This window comes from Dreissena polymorpha, chromosome 3 (assembly GCF_020536995.1).
Source record: "Dreissena polymorpha isolate Duluth1 chromosome 3, UMN_Dpol_1.0, whole genome shotgun sequence".
Classification (NCBI taxonomy): Eukaryota; Metazoa; Mollusca; class Bivalvia; order Myida; family Dreissenidae; genus Dreissena; species Dreissena polymorpha.
The window spans coordinates 123,814,977-123,835,517 of NC_068357.1; the positions used below are offsets into that span (position 1 = coordinate 123,814,977).

Here is a 20,541-nt window from a genome sequence, read left to right on the forward strand (position 1 = left end):
ATTATTTCCGGTAGGTCGACCAGAACGTCAAAGTTGTAAACAAAACTGTTTTAATGAAAATGTGTTTGCTAATATAGTGCTAATGACACTCAATAGACACGAAATAGTATGATTCACACACTGACATGTTTCTCACTTATCGTGTAACGTGCCTAATTTAACTATCATACTTGAAACGTGTCAAACTTCGGACAACACTTCACAAAGGTCATATTCTAGGACGAAATGGCTTAAAGCAGGGGGCGTGTAGCGGGAGGTTGTGCTGTGAGCTGTTACGATGGCGACTTCTGCAGAAGACGTCGTTGAGATCACTGCCAGTATAACTCAACTGGCAGACGAAATCGGGCGTCTTCTAAACATAGGCAAAGATTTAGTGAAAGGTTGGTATCCATTTCAGCGCAAATCCATCACTCATTGAAATGCCTTTGTTTGTGACCTCCAAGAACGGGTCATATAACCGGCAGTTTCGATTTAGCAACATCATATTCAAAAAAGAGCAGTTTATATTTAAATTTAAAATTGTAAAATTTATATTTTGAGTAAGACAAAACAGTTGTTGTAGGGCAACCCTACTCGCCTATCATCTATTTTAATTGAATTCATTCAAAAACTATCTGCCAATAAATTTAATCGCAAATTTTTCTAGTAAATTCACACAAGAGCAGACTGATTCTGGATTTCTTGTTTTTAGAGTATGCATTATATTTATATAGTAAATTGAACCAGTAGGCTTGGTGAAAAGGGCGCAATAAATTTGTCATGAGGGATGCTACCCCAATATTTTGGCATGTGATTGTACCCATACAATTCTCCTATCCCTTATATAAAGTTGGAAAACTTCAACTCGCATATTGATTTAAGACAATCATTTGTTCGTTTCAATCAGCCATCATGCTGTCTGGTCATTTGCGGCAATCAACTGCCCATGTGTCATAATTGATGTAATTAGCATATAGAATAAGTCCTCTTCAGTTATAACAGTCACTCATGAAGAAAAGCAAGTCATTCAAAAACAACGTGTCTGGACTCAGTGATGGGAAATTGTAATTCTTAGAGTATTTGAAAGGGCACGCTTTGGATTTATTAACTATAAAAACTAAATTTATTGGGGAATGAAAATGTTTGCAGATTCGAAATTTATACTTGCATCATGTATATGGCGTTAACATAACTGGCACAACAAGATTTAAATATATGATTTGGTTGGGCCAAGTGATTAGTGCATGTGATTTTAAATGTCTTGGATTCTAGTACATCTTGATTATGATTACCGGAATAAACACCCTTCGGAAGAAACCCCCTTCGCTAAAAACGGTAGGGCGGAAGAAACCCCCTTTCATAGTTTGCATATGCGGAAGAAACCCCCTCGCTAGTTTTGCATAGGCGGAACAAACCCCCTTCGAGTTTTCAGACAGGCGGAAGAAACCCCCTTCGTGTTTTCAGACAGGCGGAATAAACCCCCTTCCTAGGTGTTAAGTCTTTCCCGCAGAGGTAGTAAAATCCCGACTCGAACGATTCCCCATTACATCCGTTTCAACCCGACTCTATTACTGCATGCTTGCTACTTTTCAAGTTTATATTCATTTCCCGATAATCCCGTTTATAAAATTTTTAAAGCACTTTCTGGTAAATATTAACGATAAAAGCTCTCAATAATTTCTTTAACACAAACTTTTTTGCCATTTTTTCATTTATAGACTTGATGAAATATTCCCTCCGAACATGCATCAATCCCCTGACTAGTTGTGTGCTTGTTACAACGCTCAATACACCCACGCTTTATATGCTGCATAATGTTCGCGCCCTCTTTATTGAGAAAAAGAGTCAACACAAAATAGAATTTACACTGCAAAAATATTTCAACGTTGCGGTAACATTTACATTCGGAAGTGTGTTTCGTATTAAAAACGCGTTAACACCAACTTACGGGAGTGTATTTCGGATTTACAGTAAAGAAATGTACCGGCCGTTTGTTCACAAGTTGTTAATGAAGTTGTTAATGATACACACTAATCTTCAATCTGTGAAACTCAAACATCGTTATCATGATAATTGAATGAAGGTGCGAAAATCTGATTAAAGGAGTGTACCGGCCGTTTGTTCGGAAGCTGTGAAGAATTAATCAAGATGGTAATAAAACGAATAATGTATGAATGGGGGAAAGAATTATTATTGAAGGATAAAATAGAAAAAAATGAAATATATTAACATTTATTTACAAAGATCAAGCAAGCATATACTAGAAAACATTAAACAAATTGTTGTTGCAAAAAAGGACACGCATTTAATGATAAAACAGGCATATATTTACATTTACTTACAAAGATCTCAAACAAGCATATATTAAAAGCAATAAACAATTTGTTGTTGAAAAAAGACACGCATTTATTAACGATAAACAGGCATATATTTACATTTATTTACAAAGATCAAATCATTCCCTAAAATCACACAATTATAGCCGAATGCTAATGTAATTAAACAAAACTGTACATAACTTCACACGAGCCGCAAAGGCGCCGATCATGACACAACTTCTCATCGTTATCTACAATAGCCGGTACATTAAAGGACCTTTTATATAATAAAATGAAGGTGCGAATATCTATTTCCAAACTGTTATGTGCTGAGTAAAGAGGTGTACCGGCCGTTTGTTCACAAGTTGTTAATGATGAGATGCTCGTGTGAATTTGTCTTGCACTCGTTTCAGTGAGATTATACCATTTTATATGCGTTAGCTTGTACTAGATTGATAAAAATAACACAAACAAAAAATTAGCGCCCAGAGCCGATAGTGACGAAGATATTTCGTACATATTTTCCTATAATAACCGAAGCATTCGTCTTAAAAAAAACTTAAATCGTGCAAAAAAACGTGATTACCGTGCGTTTGAATGTAACTAAATCGTCTGGAAGGGGGTTTGTTCCGCTATGGAAGGGGGTTTATTCCGCCTGTCTTAAAACTCGAAGGGGGTTTGTTCCGCCTATGCAAAACTAGCGAGGGGGTTTCTTCCGCGTATGCAAACTATGAAAGGGGGTTTCTTCCGCCCTGCCGTTTTTAGCGAAGGGGGTTTCTTCCGGAGGGGGTTTCTTCCGTACACCCTTGATTATATTTGAAAATTAAATTTTCTGCATTTTTCATTTGTTTACATTTTTCATTTCATTTCCGGGCTACTACATGTATAAATCTATAAGAGCGGTAGCCCAGTTTATTGACAGACATACGTAGAATAAACTGCTGACCATGTGTTTGTACACTGTGTATTGCTTATAGACGAGTTAATTGTTATTGTTTACATTCGGGATTTTTCGCGCATGCGCACTGACTGGTTGGCAAAAACACTGGTTACAGTAACGTAAAACATGTATAAAGGGCTTTTGTTTAGTCAATTAAACGATAAAAAATCCGAAATAAACATTACAACTCTTATACAATAGTGCAAATATATCATATTTAGTACCAATAAATAAATGTATCATCATATGTATAATTTCCTCTTTATAAAAATACAAATTAGTTATTAGCATCAGAGTAAACGTGGTCGGAAGACTAAATACTGACAATACCACACAACAAAACAATAAACTAGCCGTATTCTTTTTTATAGTAAGACTTTAAAAAATGATATTTAAAAACTTATAAAACATATATTAATTTGATTATAACTATAAACGGTGTGGATATTGTTATTGCTCATCAGCGATCGAAAGTGTATTATAAGAGGCGCATTTAATCAATTATAAAACAAAGCCATTAAAAACGGAATACATTACAATCGTTAAATGTTGTGGTAATTTTCTTTTCCATAGAATGAATTTTCGTTTCGTTTCCATTGAATTACAATATTAATAAATTTTAATATACAAATGAAAATAAAACCTGCATCTTGTGCAAATTGAACTGTCTTTGCATGTATATTGAAATCTCTTAACAAGTAATAAGGAGTGATACATTTAACAATCTAGCATTTTATGATAAATATATATATTAATTTAAATTATTTTACACAAATATTGTTTATCCATTGTGATTGCTTGGTTTCATGATGGTGTTACGTGCAATGCAAGAACGTACAATCTTTACACTAAATTGACGAGTTTACATTTGCCGGTACCCGCGGTAAATACATCAATTGTGTAGCAGTAATATTGAACAATATTTTAAATTTAAAGTTATAAAGCACTGTATTATTATGATTAAACTGGCTTACATATAAATACGCATGTTCTTGTTAATCCGTTTCAGACAAATATCTTCTTTTTTTAATATGTTAAATTATTTATTAAAGCAAATGTTACGTATTTTGGCTTTAATATTTGGCTTGCTCAATATGACTGCTGAATATGCCAAGAGATGGCATGGAGGTATCATAAAGTCTGCCACATGTGGTCTATGCAGGGACCCAATTAATGTATTGGTCACTATGTTTATGACACCGGCATGTTTTCTGTGTAATTGTCTGGGCAGTCTCCGATCATAACGAGATAATAGTGTCAAAATTGGTGTGCACAATTAAATAAAACAATGAGATTTATTAATTTATTTGTTGTGTAACAAGGTAAGTCTGTACAGATATATTAAGATTAAAATCAGTTACCATATGTTGCGCACAAAAAGCGATCTATTTGATGTTTGTTTTCATCCTTATTTGTGTTTTTTCATTAAATTTAATTTATTCTAAAAGAATTTCCATTTTTGAAATTTTGTATCTAAAATGGACGTGAAGATGCGTTTAGTAGAGATTTTTGTGGTAACCACATAACGAGCTCGTAGATAGTGTACGTTCCACTCCATAGCTCGTTTTTAGTAAACACAAATAATAACAACAATATAATCGTTCCAAAAATGAATTTCCACGCATGCTTATGTTTTATTCAGACATAAATAGTAAAATTATATTTGATACAGTTCATGAGTATCAATAAAAACGATGATAATGTCAACCTTCTCTATATGCGCTTATAAGAATTCCACCTCTTTTTGCCAACCAGTGGGCGGAGTCTAAACTTTGCAGGTGCGTGTGACGTCACGCGTTAACTCGTCTATTATGCAATAACAAAGTGCAATCAATTATCTAATCTAAATCAGTCACCGATCACTTGCGGTAATGTCGTAAACAGTAATAGTGCATTTTACTCATCCAATCAGAGTCAACATTTGTCGTCTGCTTATAATATATTATAATGAGAGCCGGGTGAATAGTTGGTGCACATGATGCAACATCATTTCGCAGTTTGGAATTCTTTGTTAACCGCAACAATGAGTAATAGCGACAACGTTTTTGATGTCATTAAGTATCCAAGGACGCCAAACATTAAATAAATCAAAACAATAGCGGATTCTTCAAAACGGTAACGAAACCGAAAATGAATATTAATAGCAATAGTGTGAACGAGGTTAACACCTGCTAATTAGTTTGCATTGTCAATTAATAATTGGATTAATCGACTGTTAATCAATAATCCTATATATGCCCGATATATATTTTTAAAACCAAAATATGGGTGGGTAATAGAGACGATAAGAGTCATAAACACAAACGTTTGACATTTTCTAAAGTGTCAAATGAATTTCGGCAAATACTTCTATTTAAAGATATGATGAAATAAGCTCCCAATTAGGACCGTTGTATTGCAACATGTGTAAATCACCTACCGCGGTTTGCACGCGTTGTGTACAGCTATTTTATGTTACAAAATTCTACATTTAATAATGAATTTCTTTGTCCAGATAAAAAGCGCACGAAAATTGGCGTGGGTGATTTTATTTGTAAATAAAAATTTCGTGGCAGGTACAACATTGAGATCATTTAATTTCCAATAAAAGTTTCGTTGTGAATGTCAACTTAAGTACAGGGGTAACTCGCGAATTATTTGGCATTGACATTTCTTCTTAATAAAATATAATGTCAACACGCTGTATTGTTACCGTTACGCTGTATCAGTTCCTTCATTATTGAAACAATTATTGTATTGTATACTGACTGCACACAAGTAACGTAACATACGGATGCTTTACGTAAATTCGGACAGTACTTCGTGTCGGACACAAGTAAATAAATGATTTAATACTCTTGATTTCTTGAAACTCGGTATTTGTTGTTGAAAAGGGCAATTGCATTGATTAACACCATACGAGTCAATCGTATTGATCATCTAAACGTTTTATTTACGTTTCCGACTTAACGTGCTGTCCGAATTTAAGTACACATACATGTGCACATACATGTAATATCTACACGTAGTATATGATTTTCTTTGGTACATTTACATTTAAGTACACGGTGCCTGTACTGTACCGGTAACATTTATTTACGATATTGACTGTGTACATCAGACTACTTGCTGTATTATGTATATGTATGTATACATATTATGTATATGTAAATGAAGAAATAAAATAAAGATAAAAACCTGCCTCTTATCATTTTGTAGGAAAATTTCATGGGCTACCAAATATTTTTATTGGTAGCCCAGTGGGCTACCTGAAAAATAAAAAATTTGTCGGACACTGAATTGCATCCCAATTTTTGCCAAAGTATGACCCTTTGAAAAGTTTACAATACAGTATTACACTCATTAGAATGAAACAACATATCTTTATCTGGAGTGTCTCGGTCTTGGTGTCCCAATGTTGACAACAACCATGGTTTGGGATTTTCCCATATTCTGACACCTTATCTTAAGACTGCTTTTTATTTCATTCTAGAATCAAGAGATCAGTTTGTCAACAGCAAGATAGGGAAGATGTTTGGAATGTCGTTTGCATATGAAAGATGTTTCAAAAGGTAAGGTTCATCCCAGTCTCATTCATTTTTATGTGTTTGTTGCTTTAGTACATTTGTGTCGTGTTCTGTGTGTAAAGTGTTGTCCCAAATTATCTTGTGCAGTCCTCACAGGCTAATCAGGGATGACACTTTCCGCTTTTATGATATTGTTTGTTTAAAGAAAGTCTCTTCCTAACAAAAGTCAGCAGTGTAGGCGGAAAGTGTCATCCCTGATTAGCCTGTGCAGACTGCACAGGCTAATCTGGGACAACACTTTCTGCACATGCATTTAACCACCTTTTTACAGAGCACGTCCCATTTGTATTGTGTATAACCAGTGATAATTTCCTTGCCCTAAATAAAGGACCAAATACTATATAATAAGATGTGTATTTGCAAAAACAGTCTAAATAAATTTGCAGGTTGAAAGTGCAAACCAAGACTGAGCTAGAGCAGGTCATTCACAGAAACATCCGCAATTCAGAACTAAGAGAGACAAGCATGCAGCTGTTGGAGATTGAAGTAACGTTCATTTGAGCATTTATTTGTAGTCCACACAGGCTAATCAGGGACGACACTTTCCTCTTTAATGAAATATTTTGGTTATAGGTAGTCCTTTCCAAACACAAATCCAGCCCATATAGGCTTAAGTGTTGTTCCTGATTAGTCTATGCGAACTGCTCTTTTCACACATGCATGAAGCCCTGTTTTCCCAGACGGAGGCTTGTTTGTATGTTTATTAATCATATAAATAAACAACCACGAATTCATGATTGAATTTTAATTTGTCTATGAATCGTAAGTAACGATATTTCTGTATTCAAAATTGTAGTATTTGCTTAAAAAAATTAAAATTGCTGTTATCTAGTGACAGCAACCATAGATCGATATTTTATTCTTAAATACATTGATGTAAATATACTTCAGATTCTGTTACAATAATATGCTTTTGCTGGTGGAGATTTAATTGTCATTTACTGAATTTGTCAACAATATGGTTTAGTGACTTTTGTTACAAAATTTGTTTAAATTTGTATAGAGTAGATAGTTTATCCATCTAATAAACACCGTCCCAAGTCTTGACCCTTAATCTCATTAACACCAAGTTTGACACTAATGTACAGACTGGAATTTTTTAGCTCACCTGAGCACAAGGTGCTCATGGTGAGATTTTGGGATCGCCTTTTGTCTGTCGTATGTCTGTTGTGCGTCCGTCGTCAACATTTTGCCTTGTGAACACTCTAGAAACCACATTTCTTGTCCGATCTGCATGAAACTTGGTCAGAACATTTGTCCTAACGATACCTCGAATGAGTTCGAAACTGAGTCATGCTGGGTCAAAAACTAGGTCACTAGGTCAAACAAAAGAAAAACTTTGTGAACACTGTAGAAGCCACATTTGATGCCCAATCTTCATGTAACTTTGTCAAAATGTTTGTCTAAATGATATGTTGGTCAAGTTCAAAAATTGTTCAGGTCTGTGGAAAAACATGGTCCCCAGGGGGCGGGGCAGTATTCCTTATATGGCTATAGAGAAACCTTGTGAACACACTAGAAGTCACAATTTTTGCCCAATCATCACGAAACTTGGTCAAAACATTGGTTTCATTGATATCTCATATGAGTTCGAAAGTGGTCATGAGCGATGAAAAAACATGGCCGCCAGGGAGTGGGGCAGTTTTCTCAATATGTATATAGTGAAAACATGTGAACACTCTAGAAGTCATATTTTTGGTCCAATCTTCCTGAAATTTGGTCAGAACATTTTCTTCCTGGATACGACGGTTGAGTTCGAAAATGGTTTGGATCGGTAAAAAACATGGCCACCAAGGGGGGGGGGGGTCTTTTTCCTTATATAAATATATATATAGTAGAAAAGCTTGTGAACACTCTAGAAGTCACATTTTTTGCCTAATCATCATGAACTTTGGTCAAAACATTGTTTATGTGGCTATCTCGGACCAGTTTGAAAATAGTTGTGAACATTTGAAAAACATGGCCGCCAGGGGGTGGGGCAGTTTTCTCTATATGTTTATAGTGAAAACATGTGAACAATCTTTAAGACACATTTTTTGCCCAATCTTTATGAAATTTGGTCAGAACATTTGTTTTGCTTGATACGACTGTTGAGTTCAAAAATAGTTCGGATCAGTAAAAAAACATGCCCACCAGGGGGGGGGTCTTTTTCCTTATATTTGTATGTTAAAAAAGCTTGTGAACACTCTAGAAGTCACATTTTTTGTCCAATTATCATGAAACTTGGTCAAAACATTGGTTTTATGGATATCTTGTTATGATATCTAGGCTGGGTTCGTTTATGGTTGCGGTCTGTTAAAAAAAATGGCTTAAAATAGCTTACACTCTACTATGAAATTACCAATGTACACGTTGAATGAAATTTATGCATATTATGATTAGGACTTTATGATATTCATGATCTCCATGCAGTCATCTGAATATTAATTCAGCCGATAAGATATACCGATAAATTTCCAAAAATTATTTATTTATTTTTGTTCCTTTCTGAAGAGGATTATTATGTTTATGATTGGTTGGGGATGAAGTGCAACAAACATATTTTTGCCATCTGAAAACCCTTTATTAAATATTCTCAAAATTTTAAGTAGTAATATTGATTTCACAGAAAATAACTTAGGGGAGAAACAACTGTATATAACTTGAATTCTGTTTGACCCCCAATCATGAATGCATGGCTTGTCAGGAATGCACTCTTATTTCTCCATTGATCCCATTCATCCACCTGCGTTTCAGCAACTAATTAATTCTCTATTGACTGTGCCTGAATTGTTAATGTGATGTAACAGGCTTGCAGCTTAAAAGCCCTTAGTCCCTAGAAATAGGCCCCAGCTGGGAACTCACATCAAAGACCTTCAGACTGATAAGACTGCAACACAAATTGTTATTGCACACAGTTTATGAATGTAAGGTCAGTAGTTTTGGTGTGATTATCAAAGATTTGTGTTTTAAATAGGGTTGATTGTTGTTTTAATTCGAAATATCATTGAAGGGCGAGTCTGAAAATAGTTCCAGTTTGTTTAAAAGCAAGGCCCTGAGGTGGTTGGCTGATTTCTTTTTATTGCTATAATGAAACATTGTGAACTTCTATATGACACATTTTAGTTCAATCTTAATGAAACATGCTGAGAACATACGTTCCTATAATATCTTGATTTACTTTGAAAATGGCTCCGGTGCTCTGAAGAGCATGGTTTCCAGGGGCGAGCGAATTTCTTCTTTGTGAACCTTATGATGATATTTATGTTCCATGAAGTACTTTTATTATTTTGAACTCCACCTTTCCAGAATATTTTAGTTCCTTTGGGTCTCAGGTGAGCGCCTCAGGGCCCATGGCCCTCTTGTTTAAACAACTTATAGTAGAAATCCTGTCAGTATTTGATATAAGCCTGGTATTTTGAATAGGGGGTTTAATTCAGTGTTCCAGCTAGGATTTAAAAAGGGCAGGGGGGCTTTTTTGTCAAAAGGGCACTTTCGACGCCCAGTATTTCGTCAAAAGGGCACTTTTGAGCACGGGGCTTTTCGGAAATGCTTCCTGTCGCATGCTAATTTATATGTTATTAATAATTGCTAGAATATATTATTATTCCCATTATTATTGAACCATTTAAATATAATGTGTACAATGAGAAATTAATTAATTACTTGTAATGTAATAAAAAGAAACAAAAACATTTTTTTTTTTTTGAAGGGCAGGGGGGAGGAAGGGCAGGGCGGAGGTTAGGTAGGGCAGGGCGTGGCGCCCTCAAATTTACGCCTAGCTGGAGCACTTTAATTCATAAGTGTCTGCACAGACTAATCAGTGACGAAACTTTCCAATTTATGGTATTTTTCGTTGAAAGGGTTTCTCTTCTTAGCTAAAATCCTGTTTAGGCGTGATTTTTCTATGCATACTTTATTGGCTAATCTGGGACGACACTTAGGCACATACATTAAACCCCCTTTTCACAGAGCAAGGCTCATATCTATAAAATCACAACATTTTAAACTGTGTAATATTTCAGGCTGAGTGGGATGTGTTTATGGCAGACATAGACCGAGGTATGGAGGAGAGTATCAGGCCCCCTGTGTGCCTGGGGGAGACTGGTCCCCTGGACTTCACTGTGGTAGATGCACGGTCAGGGGAGACAACCAGTCTGAGAGAGCAGCTGACAGCGGGAACCAGTCTGGTTCTTGTCTTGCTGCGCCACTTTGCGTGACTTCCGTGACGCACCCACCTGTCTGACATCATCAGCCGTCAGGTATGTCATCACTCAATCCAATATGACATCATCAGTCGTCAGGTATGATGTCACATGCATTTCCCCAGGATTTTGGTCAAGCACAGCGGCAAGACATGGCGGAATGGGGGTGGATTCAAAAGGGTGCCCATTAAGCTTTCTTTTTTTTCCTCTACATTTTCTTAATCACAAAACACAATACTTAGGAGCTATTTAACCACTTTTTTCTACATGTTCCTATATAAAATACACACTAATTTGGAGCTATGAAAGCATTAAAATTTATTTTATTGTTTATTTACTTTTCCTCAATTTATTATATTAAAGTCATGTTTTATATTATAAAATAACTAAGTCCACTGCCTCATTGTCTGGTCCTTTAATGCTGACCATCACCAGAGCATTGAGGACAGCAGACTTCAGGTGAGCAGAATTTTCTGTGTTTACCCCCTTTCATTGTGCTTAAGCCTACTCGCAGTCTGAAATACAAACAAAATGTAAAATTATTCTGAAATTAGAATGTTTAATCTCATTGACTTAACAATAAGAGATGCTTAAGCAAAAAATCAATTTTCGTTTGTTATTACATATATTTTTGACAGTCTAGTCAAGTACCCAAGGAGCAGTACCGACTTCTGAACGCACTGATCTGCACATGTGAAGAATACACAAAGAGCAAAATAAACCTACAAAAGGGTGGATTATTTTTTCAAACAACTGTTTTATTTCAAAGTCTAGTATATGTTTACAAAGTTGCATTAAGATATGCTTTTGTATTTAAATGTTATCATCTGTAGTGTCTAATATTTTATTCAACACACTATCTGTCTGTTTTTAATAATTATTCACGTGCGATTTCATTTTGCGTTGATTTCACTACATACTTATAAAAAGTTTAGTTAAGTAAAGATGTTCTTACCTCCTTTAACTTCTGTTACCCATGGACACCATTGGACAATATTGCTGCCACTGACTCGCTGTTTGAGACTTTTGGTTCGTGGGTTGGAGGTCTCAGGATCACTAAAACGTCCTTGACACTTTCACTTTTACTTATTTTACTCTCTGACAGCGACGATAATTGTAGTACTGACAAAGAAATGTGCAATTGCAGATTTCCCAAACACAGGGACCGGTCGTATATGCGATCATGTCATTATTTCGTGCATCAAAACTAAAGAAAACTTTGTTGCAGATATTTAGCGTTTTCCGAAAATATTGAATAAGCTATTTGATGTGAATGCGTGTTTTGTTGGTGCTGTTAATTTAGTCGCGTTTGAGAAAATAGTGTGAACATTGTAAGTTTGCGGGAGAAATCAAGTGAGACGTTTGACTTCAATTTATTGTAAATATAACTTAAATTACGCTGAAACGTATACCGTGTTTTACTAAAATAATATGATTAACGTGACATGAATCTTCTTAATCACGCTTTGTTTTGTTATACTGCAAGTAATAATAAAACACATGTTATGTTCTGTTATTCAAGTACGCACTACCGCAACAAACAACGTTGACTGTTTATTTTGTGAATAGTTGTGTGCAATTAAAATGGAACAGCAACAAAATCGAGCATACCTGTAATTGCTCTTACGTCACGTGTACCGGTAATACTCGATCATTATAGACCATTATTAGGGGATACACACCATAATTGACCCCTATAAATAACCCATAAATTGTGCTCGCGTCTTATCAAATCTATTATTATGAACATAAAACTTATAAGAATTGGTCGATGCCAGAATGCAGACAACATTCGGATCAGAGCTTGAAATGGCTTGTAAACTTTTCAAGCATCGCGAAGTCATAATCTGAAAATCAAGCGCCGCGGCGTAATGGATTTTGAAGTCCAGGCACCGCGGGCCCGCTGTGCTTTAACCGTCTGGGGAAATGCCTGTGTCATCACTCATTACAATATGACATCATCTGCCGTCAGGTATGATGTCATCACTCATTATAATATGATATCATCAGCCGTCAGGTATGATGTCATCACTCATCACAATATGACATCATCAGTTGTCAGGTATGATGTCATCACTCATTACAATATGACATCATCAGCCGTCAGGTATGATGTCATCTCTCATTCCAATAGTCATCCATGCAGTCATCACTAAATTTCTTAACTTAAAACTTAATACAGTGTTTAAATATCGATATTCAAGATGTTTTTTTATTAATGCATTCAACTTACTCAGTTAATGCAATACTAGTACATGTATTGCAAAAATATATGGAACATGCTCTGTAAAAACAGGGTTTAATGCTTGTTCATAAAATGTCGTCCTAGATTAGCCTGTGCAGTTGGCACAGGCTTATCAGGGACGACTTTTTTCACTTTTATGATATTTTTACGTTTAAAGAAAGTCTCTTCTTAGCAAAACTGTCATCCCTGATAAGCCTGTGCAGACTTCACAGGTTAATATCGGATGACACTTTACCCACATGCATTTAACACCCTTTTCACAGAGCACGGCTCATATTTAAAAAATCTTATGATTACCATCATCATCCTGATCAAATTAAAATTAAATGAAAAACAAAGAATTGAGTTATTCATTTTGTTAAGAGTAAGTTAATGTTGTCATTCAGGAGGAGATAATGTCAGCGGATGGCAAGGTGGTGGTGATATCCTTCGGTCTCCAGGAGGGGGCAGAGCGCTGGCTAGAGGACACCGGTTGTCCCTTCACCATGCTGCGTGACCCTGAGAGACAGGTCAGGTGTTAGAAAAGTGGACCTTTTTGAACTTTGCGCTCTATTAAAAGGGGCTTAATGCTAGACTTTCATTAAGAAGAGACTTCCTTTAAACAAAAATTCCATCAACGCAGAAAGTGGTGCCCTGATTAGCCTGTGCAGACTGCGAAGGCTAATCAGGCACCAGTGCTTTCCACAGAATTTTTTTTCAGATGCCCCAGGGGTGTGTGGCTTGATTGGGCAATACAAAAATACGCTCAACAAGCGTATCTGGGAAAATGAAAATCGCTGCGGGTATTCCAAACTGCATTGATCATCGTCAATTTGCCCCAAATCTATTCTGAAACCATGTAACCTAGCTACAAATTATTAAATAAGACAATTTCATTTGCAAACTTTGCGTAAACGCCTAAATGACTAGTTGCAGTTACTGGAAAAGTACACTGATCGGAAAATTTCAAGCACCCTGCATACACTGATTTCGAATTTTGAGCGGCCTGCATGGGACTGTTAAATGGCTCGTGGAAAGCACTGTCTTGGCTGACATATTACACACATGCATTAATTATTGTTTTCATAGTGCGTGGTTCATTTATATGGTGATGGATTATTGATTGAGTTTTAAGATACCCTCTCTGGGTGGGGGTATTTTGGGTTCACTCTGTAGTTATGGCATAAACATAAATCAGTTTGTGGAGAGAGCAACTTGCACTTTCTCGAGAAAATAGATTAAAGCTCAAAATATGTAACAAAGTTTGAAGTGTGGATATGCACGACTTTTTCATCTCCAGTGATCCGCACATTCCAAAGTTATTTGCCCTTGAACAGAGCTGCCAAAGTGTGGTCCGGGTATTTCTCAAGTTTGTGACAGATCTAGTTTGCTGTTGTATTGTTTCCTAAATGATTTTGCTCATTATCATTTTCTACATCATTGTAAAATACATAATAAAACCATTATTCAGTTTGCATAACTTGTATTATTTAACATTTTCCAATATCATGTTATTGTCTATTATACTGATATTGTGAGTCATAACAGATTATTTTATTGCAGATCTACCACTTCTTTGGGTTAAAGCGATCAGTGTTCAAAGTAAGACCATTGTTAAACAAATTAAATAATATGTATTGAAAGAAATACATGGTATTGTTATTTGCTTACTTTTTTTTACCTGAATATTCACCAATCTATTAGTAAAAGCAGGAAAGGACTTAAAGACACATAAATACATACCATGCTTTTGCAGTTATCTTGGGTATAGACGTCCACAATGCCATTAAGAGATATTTTATGTAAGCGATGCTGTAAACATAGTGTGTTGTTTTTTTTCAAATACACAACTTACTACTAGTGTAAGCTTTATTGGAATAGTTTAAAGAAAATTCATCATATGAATCTTAACTTTGTTGAATGCATTCACTGAAAGGTTTGTTTTTGTTTAAATGAAATTTCCAAAATACTATTAGTCGTGTCTAACCTCAGGTGTGGTGTGTAGCCTCACTGGTGTATTACGCAGAGGCAATGGTGGCGGGGAAACCACTTCCAAAGCCGTATGAGAATGTCCATGATGACACCATACAGGTACACAACTGCTTGTTCATTGAAGTATTGAGACAGTCAGGGCACATTTATTATGAACCTCATTCTGTGACAACTGGGCTTAATGCATGTACGTAGTTGTCCCAGATTAGCCTGTGCAGTTCACACAGGCTTAAACTAGTAAATAACAGTTTCCTTGGAATGTGTGAGACCCTGATATGAATGTGCGGACTGCACAGGCTAACCTGGGAAGACACTATACTCGTGCATTAAGCCCAGGATTCCCAGAATGCAGCACTTTATAGACTTCTTAATATGGGTATATGTTGAATTCTCAGTTTTTCAACGTTAATATCATTTGTTTTACAGTTAAACACATTTATAATTCAGACCATTTTGTGCATTTGTTTGTGATTTTGATATAAGCATATGATAATGTTCCTGATTTGGGATAAATGGCAAGCAAGTATTGAATGAGAGATGTTTGCAAAACATGTATGCCTCCTGACTTGTAGCAAATGCATTCCTGTGATCTCTTGATTTGAAAATCATAAGAGGTAATCCTCCATTAAGATTGACAAGCATACGAAACTGTCTGATCCAAAGCATTTTCTACATACATTAGTGGGAAAAAAAATCATGTTACATGCCAATGTTACCTTGATCTTAGTCTATCTTTCTGTCTAAAGAGACAGCATACCAATTTAGATAATCATAGGTCAAAGCGTTATCTAGATGTTGTGAAGAAACCAATTTCATTACACTGCAGCTGCTGCTGTGACCTTGACTTTCACTTTACGACCTTAAACTATGGGCCTCATTTATTCCACCAAATTAACCACTTTGCATAGCAATAGATCAAAGCATTTTCAAAATAGTGCGAATAAACTTATTTAATGTAACAAACCCCCTTGACATTTGACCTCAAAATAAATAGGTGTCTTTTTATCCTTTCAACAACAAGCATATTGTCCCCTTACCGGAGAGAACTTATGGTTTGCGCTCAGTCTGTCAGTCAGTCTGTCTGTCACACTTTTCTGGATCCTGCGATAACTTTCAGTTCTTCATATTTTTTCATGAAACTTGAAACATGGATAGATGGCAATATGGAGATTATGCACTTCATTTCATTTTGTTCCTACATCAAAAATTCTGGTTGCTATGGCAACAAATATATATATATATATATAAAAATACTGACAATGGTGGAGTTTCATCTATAGGGGACCAATATATTGCTTGGCAATCTCTTGTTAATTTTGATTATGGTACTGTCTAGATATCATAAAGAAACCAATGATTAAATAAAAGTTGATTGACTTGACCTGATTACCTTTAAATCAAATGCATCTTCCTTTCCTCTCATGTAACAACTATACAAATTTGCATGATTGAAGGCCAAAGTGTTCTTTAAATTTAATGCTGTAACAAATTCCTGTTACAAGACGCTGTGACCTTTACTATTGACCTAAAAATTAGTGGGTGGTCAAATCGTACTTTAGATATCGCGTGGAAACAAGTGGAAGATAGATTTACCAACCTACTGACTGACAGACAGTTGCAAATCAATGCACACTTTCATTTCTTCTTCTAAGGGGGAGCATAACAATGAGTTAGGTGGAGTTTAAAACTTGTATATATCAAACAAGAACTGTCACCATAGGATGACTTATGCCCACTATAAACGCTTGATAGAAGTTATGAGCTTTTTTCGAAACCTGAACACAGATTTAGAAACCTATACACAGACCCTAAGTTCAAGGTCACAGGGGTCAAAACTTGTGTGCGTATGGAAAGGCCTTGTCCATATACACATGCATGCCAAATATGAAATTGCTATCTGAAGCGACATAGAAGTTATGAGCATTTTTCGAAACCTAAATGCAAAGTGTGACAGACAGACGGACGGATGGACAGACAGTCCAATCACTATATGCCCTTCTTCTGGGCATAAAAAACTATTATTTTTAAGATTAAACTCATGTATAAGAAAAACAGTTAATATGTTAAATTCAATGTTAACTGCAAATTAAAAGAAAACTCCCACAGCTGACCAATCAATTTGACCCACAATTATTCCATGATGATTTTACAATGGGCTGGGAAAAACATATTCAGAACACAAGCATGAGTGCATAGATTTGCACCGAATGTATTTCCTTTTTTGACAGATGGGTGGAGACTTTATCCTGAGTGGGGAGGGTGCTGTCACGTTCCTGTACCCTAGCAAGACCAACACGGACAGGCCGAGTTTGGAAACCATCATAGCTGAGTTGAAGGCAAGTCAGAGGCCAGAGTAAATTAACTGGTAACTGAAATTCGGTAATTGGTTGCTGGCAATATTCCTTTATACGCGGTTAATGGAAAACTGGGCTAAATGCATGTGCGTATTATTGTCCCGGGTTAGCTTGTGCAGTCCTTGCAGGCAAACAGGGACAACACTTTTCACTTTTTCATTTGTAGGAAGTTTCTTAGCAAAAATCCCATGTAGACAGAAAGTGTCATTCCTGATTAACCTGTGGGATTGCACAGGCAAACCTTACGCATATACATTAAGGTCTGTTTTCCCTAAGACCGCCTCATATTACTTGGACATCTGTATTGCAGAAGAACCAGGCTCTCAGTCAGTGAAGGCAGGGTCAGTCAAGGGTCAGCTGTAATGAAGGCGAGTGTTGAAACCGCGCTGGGGACACAAGCTGGATGCCAGCAGACTCTTTGGATTGGCCAGTTGTCACATACATGATTATGCCTTGTGTTATAACCAGTCATCAAATTTATAGACACAAATTGTGTTTGAAAATGTCTGATTGCAATACCAAGTAATCTGTTTTGTCTGTTTTTGTTAAATACCATGCCACTTCTAATGTATATGTACAAATGAATTATACAACATATAGTACGTGTTTTATGTTGTAAGGTACAGATCATACAGGATTAATTGCCAAGGCCTGTTTTATGAAGTATAGGATCTTCTTTTGTATAATTTTAAATGTAACACACCTGTAAGTAAAACATAAATAAAAAGTAAAAACTGACACCCTTTTTTGTGTTTTATTTATAAAACACTTTTTATTCATTTATTGAATTTTCATGTACAAATAATTGAACACAATGCACAAATAGTGTAAAACAAATTTATTTTTGTGCAACATCATTGTTCAAATCCAAATCACCAACACTGAAACCCTAACTTTGTCCCATAGTGTTTTGTCAGACCTTTTCTTACCACACCAAGTGTAACAAGAGTTTTTCACAGACTTCGCCCCAGTATGTTCTTCCACTTTTATAGCATGATGTATATAAAATTGTACATTTAATGTCTAACAACAGATATAATGACCAACAAGAGATGTGTTCGTCAGAAACACAATGCCCGCTATTGCGCCACTTTGAACAAAAAAAGTTTTGTTTTTTTTAAAGTCTGACCTTGAAGGATGACCTTGACGTTGAACTTCCACCACTCAAAATGTGCAGCTTCATGAGAACGCCGCTTTGAATTTTATTTTTTTGACCTTTGACCTTTAAGGATAACCTTAACCTTGAACTTCCACCACTCAAAATGTGCAGCTTCATGATAACGCCGATTTCAAATTATTTTTTTTTTACCTTTGACCTTGAAGGATGACCTTGATCTTGAACTTCCACCACTCAAAATGTGCAGCTTCAAGAGAACACTGCTTTGAATTATTATTTTTGACCTTTGACCTTGAAGGATGACCTTGACCTTGAAGGATGACCTTAACCTTGAACTTTCACCACTCAAAATGTGCAGCTTCATGAGAATGCCGCTTTGAATTTTTATTTGTTTTGACCTTAAAGGATGACCTTGACCTTGAAGGATGACCTTGACCTTGAACTTCCACCACTCAAAATGTGCAGCTTCATGAGATACACATGCATGCCAAATATCAAGTTGCTATCTTCAATATTGAAAAAGTTATGGCCAATGTTAAAGTTTTTGGACGGACAGATGCAATATATTTGACATTTGACCTTGAAGGATGACCTTCACCTTTCACAACTCAAAATGTTCAGCTCCATGAGATACACATGCATGCCAAATATCAAGTTGCTATCTTCAATAGTGAAAAAGTTATGGCCAATGTTAAAGTTTTTTTCGGACAGACGGACAGACTGACGTACACACATACTGACATACACACATACTGACATACTGACGGACAGATCAACTGCTATATGCCATCCTACCGGGGGCATAAAAAGACATGTGATGTTGAACGACTGTAATAAGTCACACACATTGATCCCAAACACTTGTTTGAAGTTTCAATTGAATACCTGTAGTAGAAACAGAGATATAGAGCTGTGAACCTGGGGTCATATTCCAGAAGCATCTTAAGTTAATTTCCCAATTTAAGATTAAAAAATAATAATTTCCTAAGTGTTTCATTTCATATTGCATTAGATTGGCATCAAGATATACATTTAAATAACATCATTATGCCAATTTTATTTTATGAATACCAAAAAATGTGTTTCCTTACAGGGTTTTCATTAGGAGGCGGCCGGCGGCCAATTTGACCGCCTCAAATGTTATTCAGGCCGGCTCAAATTTGGAAAGAAAATAAAAAAAAAACAACATCGGCAAATTTTCACGACAATGACGAGTATTCGTTAATATACTAACTGTCTGAAACGGAAGTAACATCCTTAACCGATATATGTCAACTGCTTTCTCATTGGTCTTATCGATATAATTGTCCAATCGCGGAGCGGGTAACGAGACTGTACGACTTTGATTCAAGTTCACAAACTGTGACAAAGTCAACAATTGGATATGTCAAAAAAACGAAAAAAAACGACTTTTTCGTTTGTGTTTCGAGTAAGAACGATAGTTCGCTGTTGAAGTTATCTTGTTCCAGTTTTGTTAACGTTTATCATTTACCGGCACCTCCGAATAAATGCACTTTCCTGCTACACTTACATTTCGTTTTTTATTCGATTTTCGACAGATTTCGTTAATGTTTGGTTTCTCCGCGGAGTTTTGATCCTCCGAGCGGTAAGTGGATTTATTTGTTACCACATTTTACAGGAGGGTGAGTCTTTCATTACGATAAATGAAACTCTCGAGCCCCAAACTCTCCTGATTTTTTCATGATTAAGGTCGGACTTGGTTGCCTTAAATGCTAAATATATTGAATGGGCACTGCAATGTTAAGCTATGTCCAAATTTGTATTTGAAAAAATGGCTCAAAGAAGCTTCCTCAGCAAAATATTTAATTCCTAAGATTACATCAGCTGGGGCAACCTATGCCCGATT

At 35.9% G+C, this 20,541-nt stretch overlaps 1 protein-coding gene across 1 annotated transcript; it reads left to right on the forward strand.

Moving 5' to 3' along the window:
• The first annotated feature begins 1 nt into the window (after nt 1).
• Nucleotides 2–18,295, forward strand: LOC127871302 (uncharacterized). The gene is made up of 9 exons (XM_052414080.1): nt 2–380; nt 6,710–6,788; nt 7,190–7,289; nt 10,808–11,044; nt 13,619–13,741; nt 14,775–14,813; nt 15,204–15,302; nt 17,432–17,539; nt 17,868–18,295. Exons 1-9 carry the CDS (start codon nt 278–280, stop codon nt 17,889–17,891), a joined length of 912 nt encoding a protein of 303 aa, XP_052270040.1. The 5' UTR covers nt 2–277; the 3' UTR covers nt 17,892–18,295.
• The last annotated feature ends 2,246 nt before the right edge of the window (nt 18,296–20,541 follow it).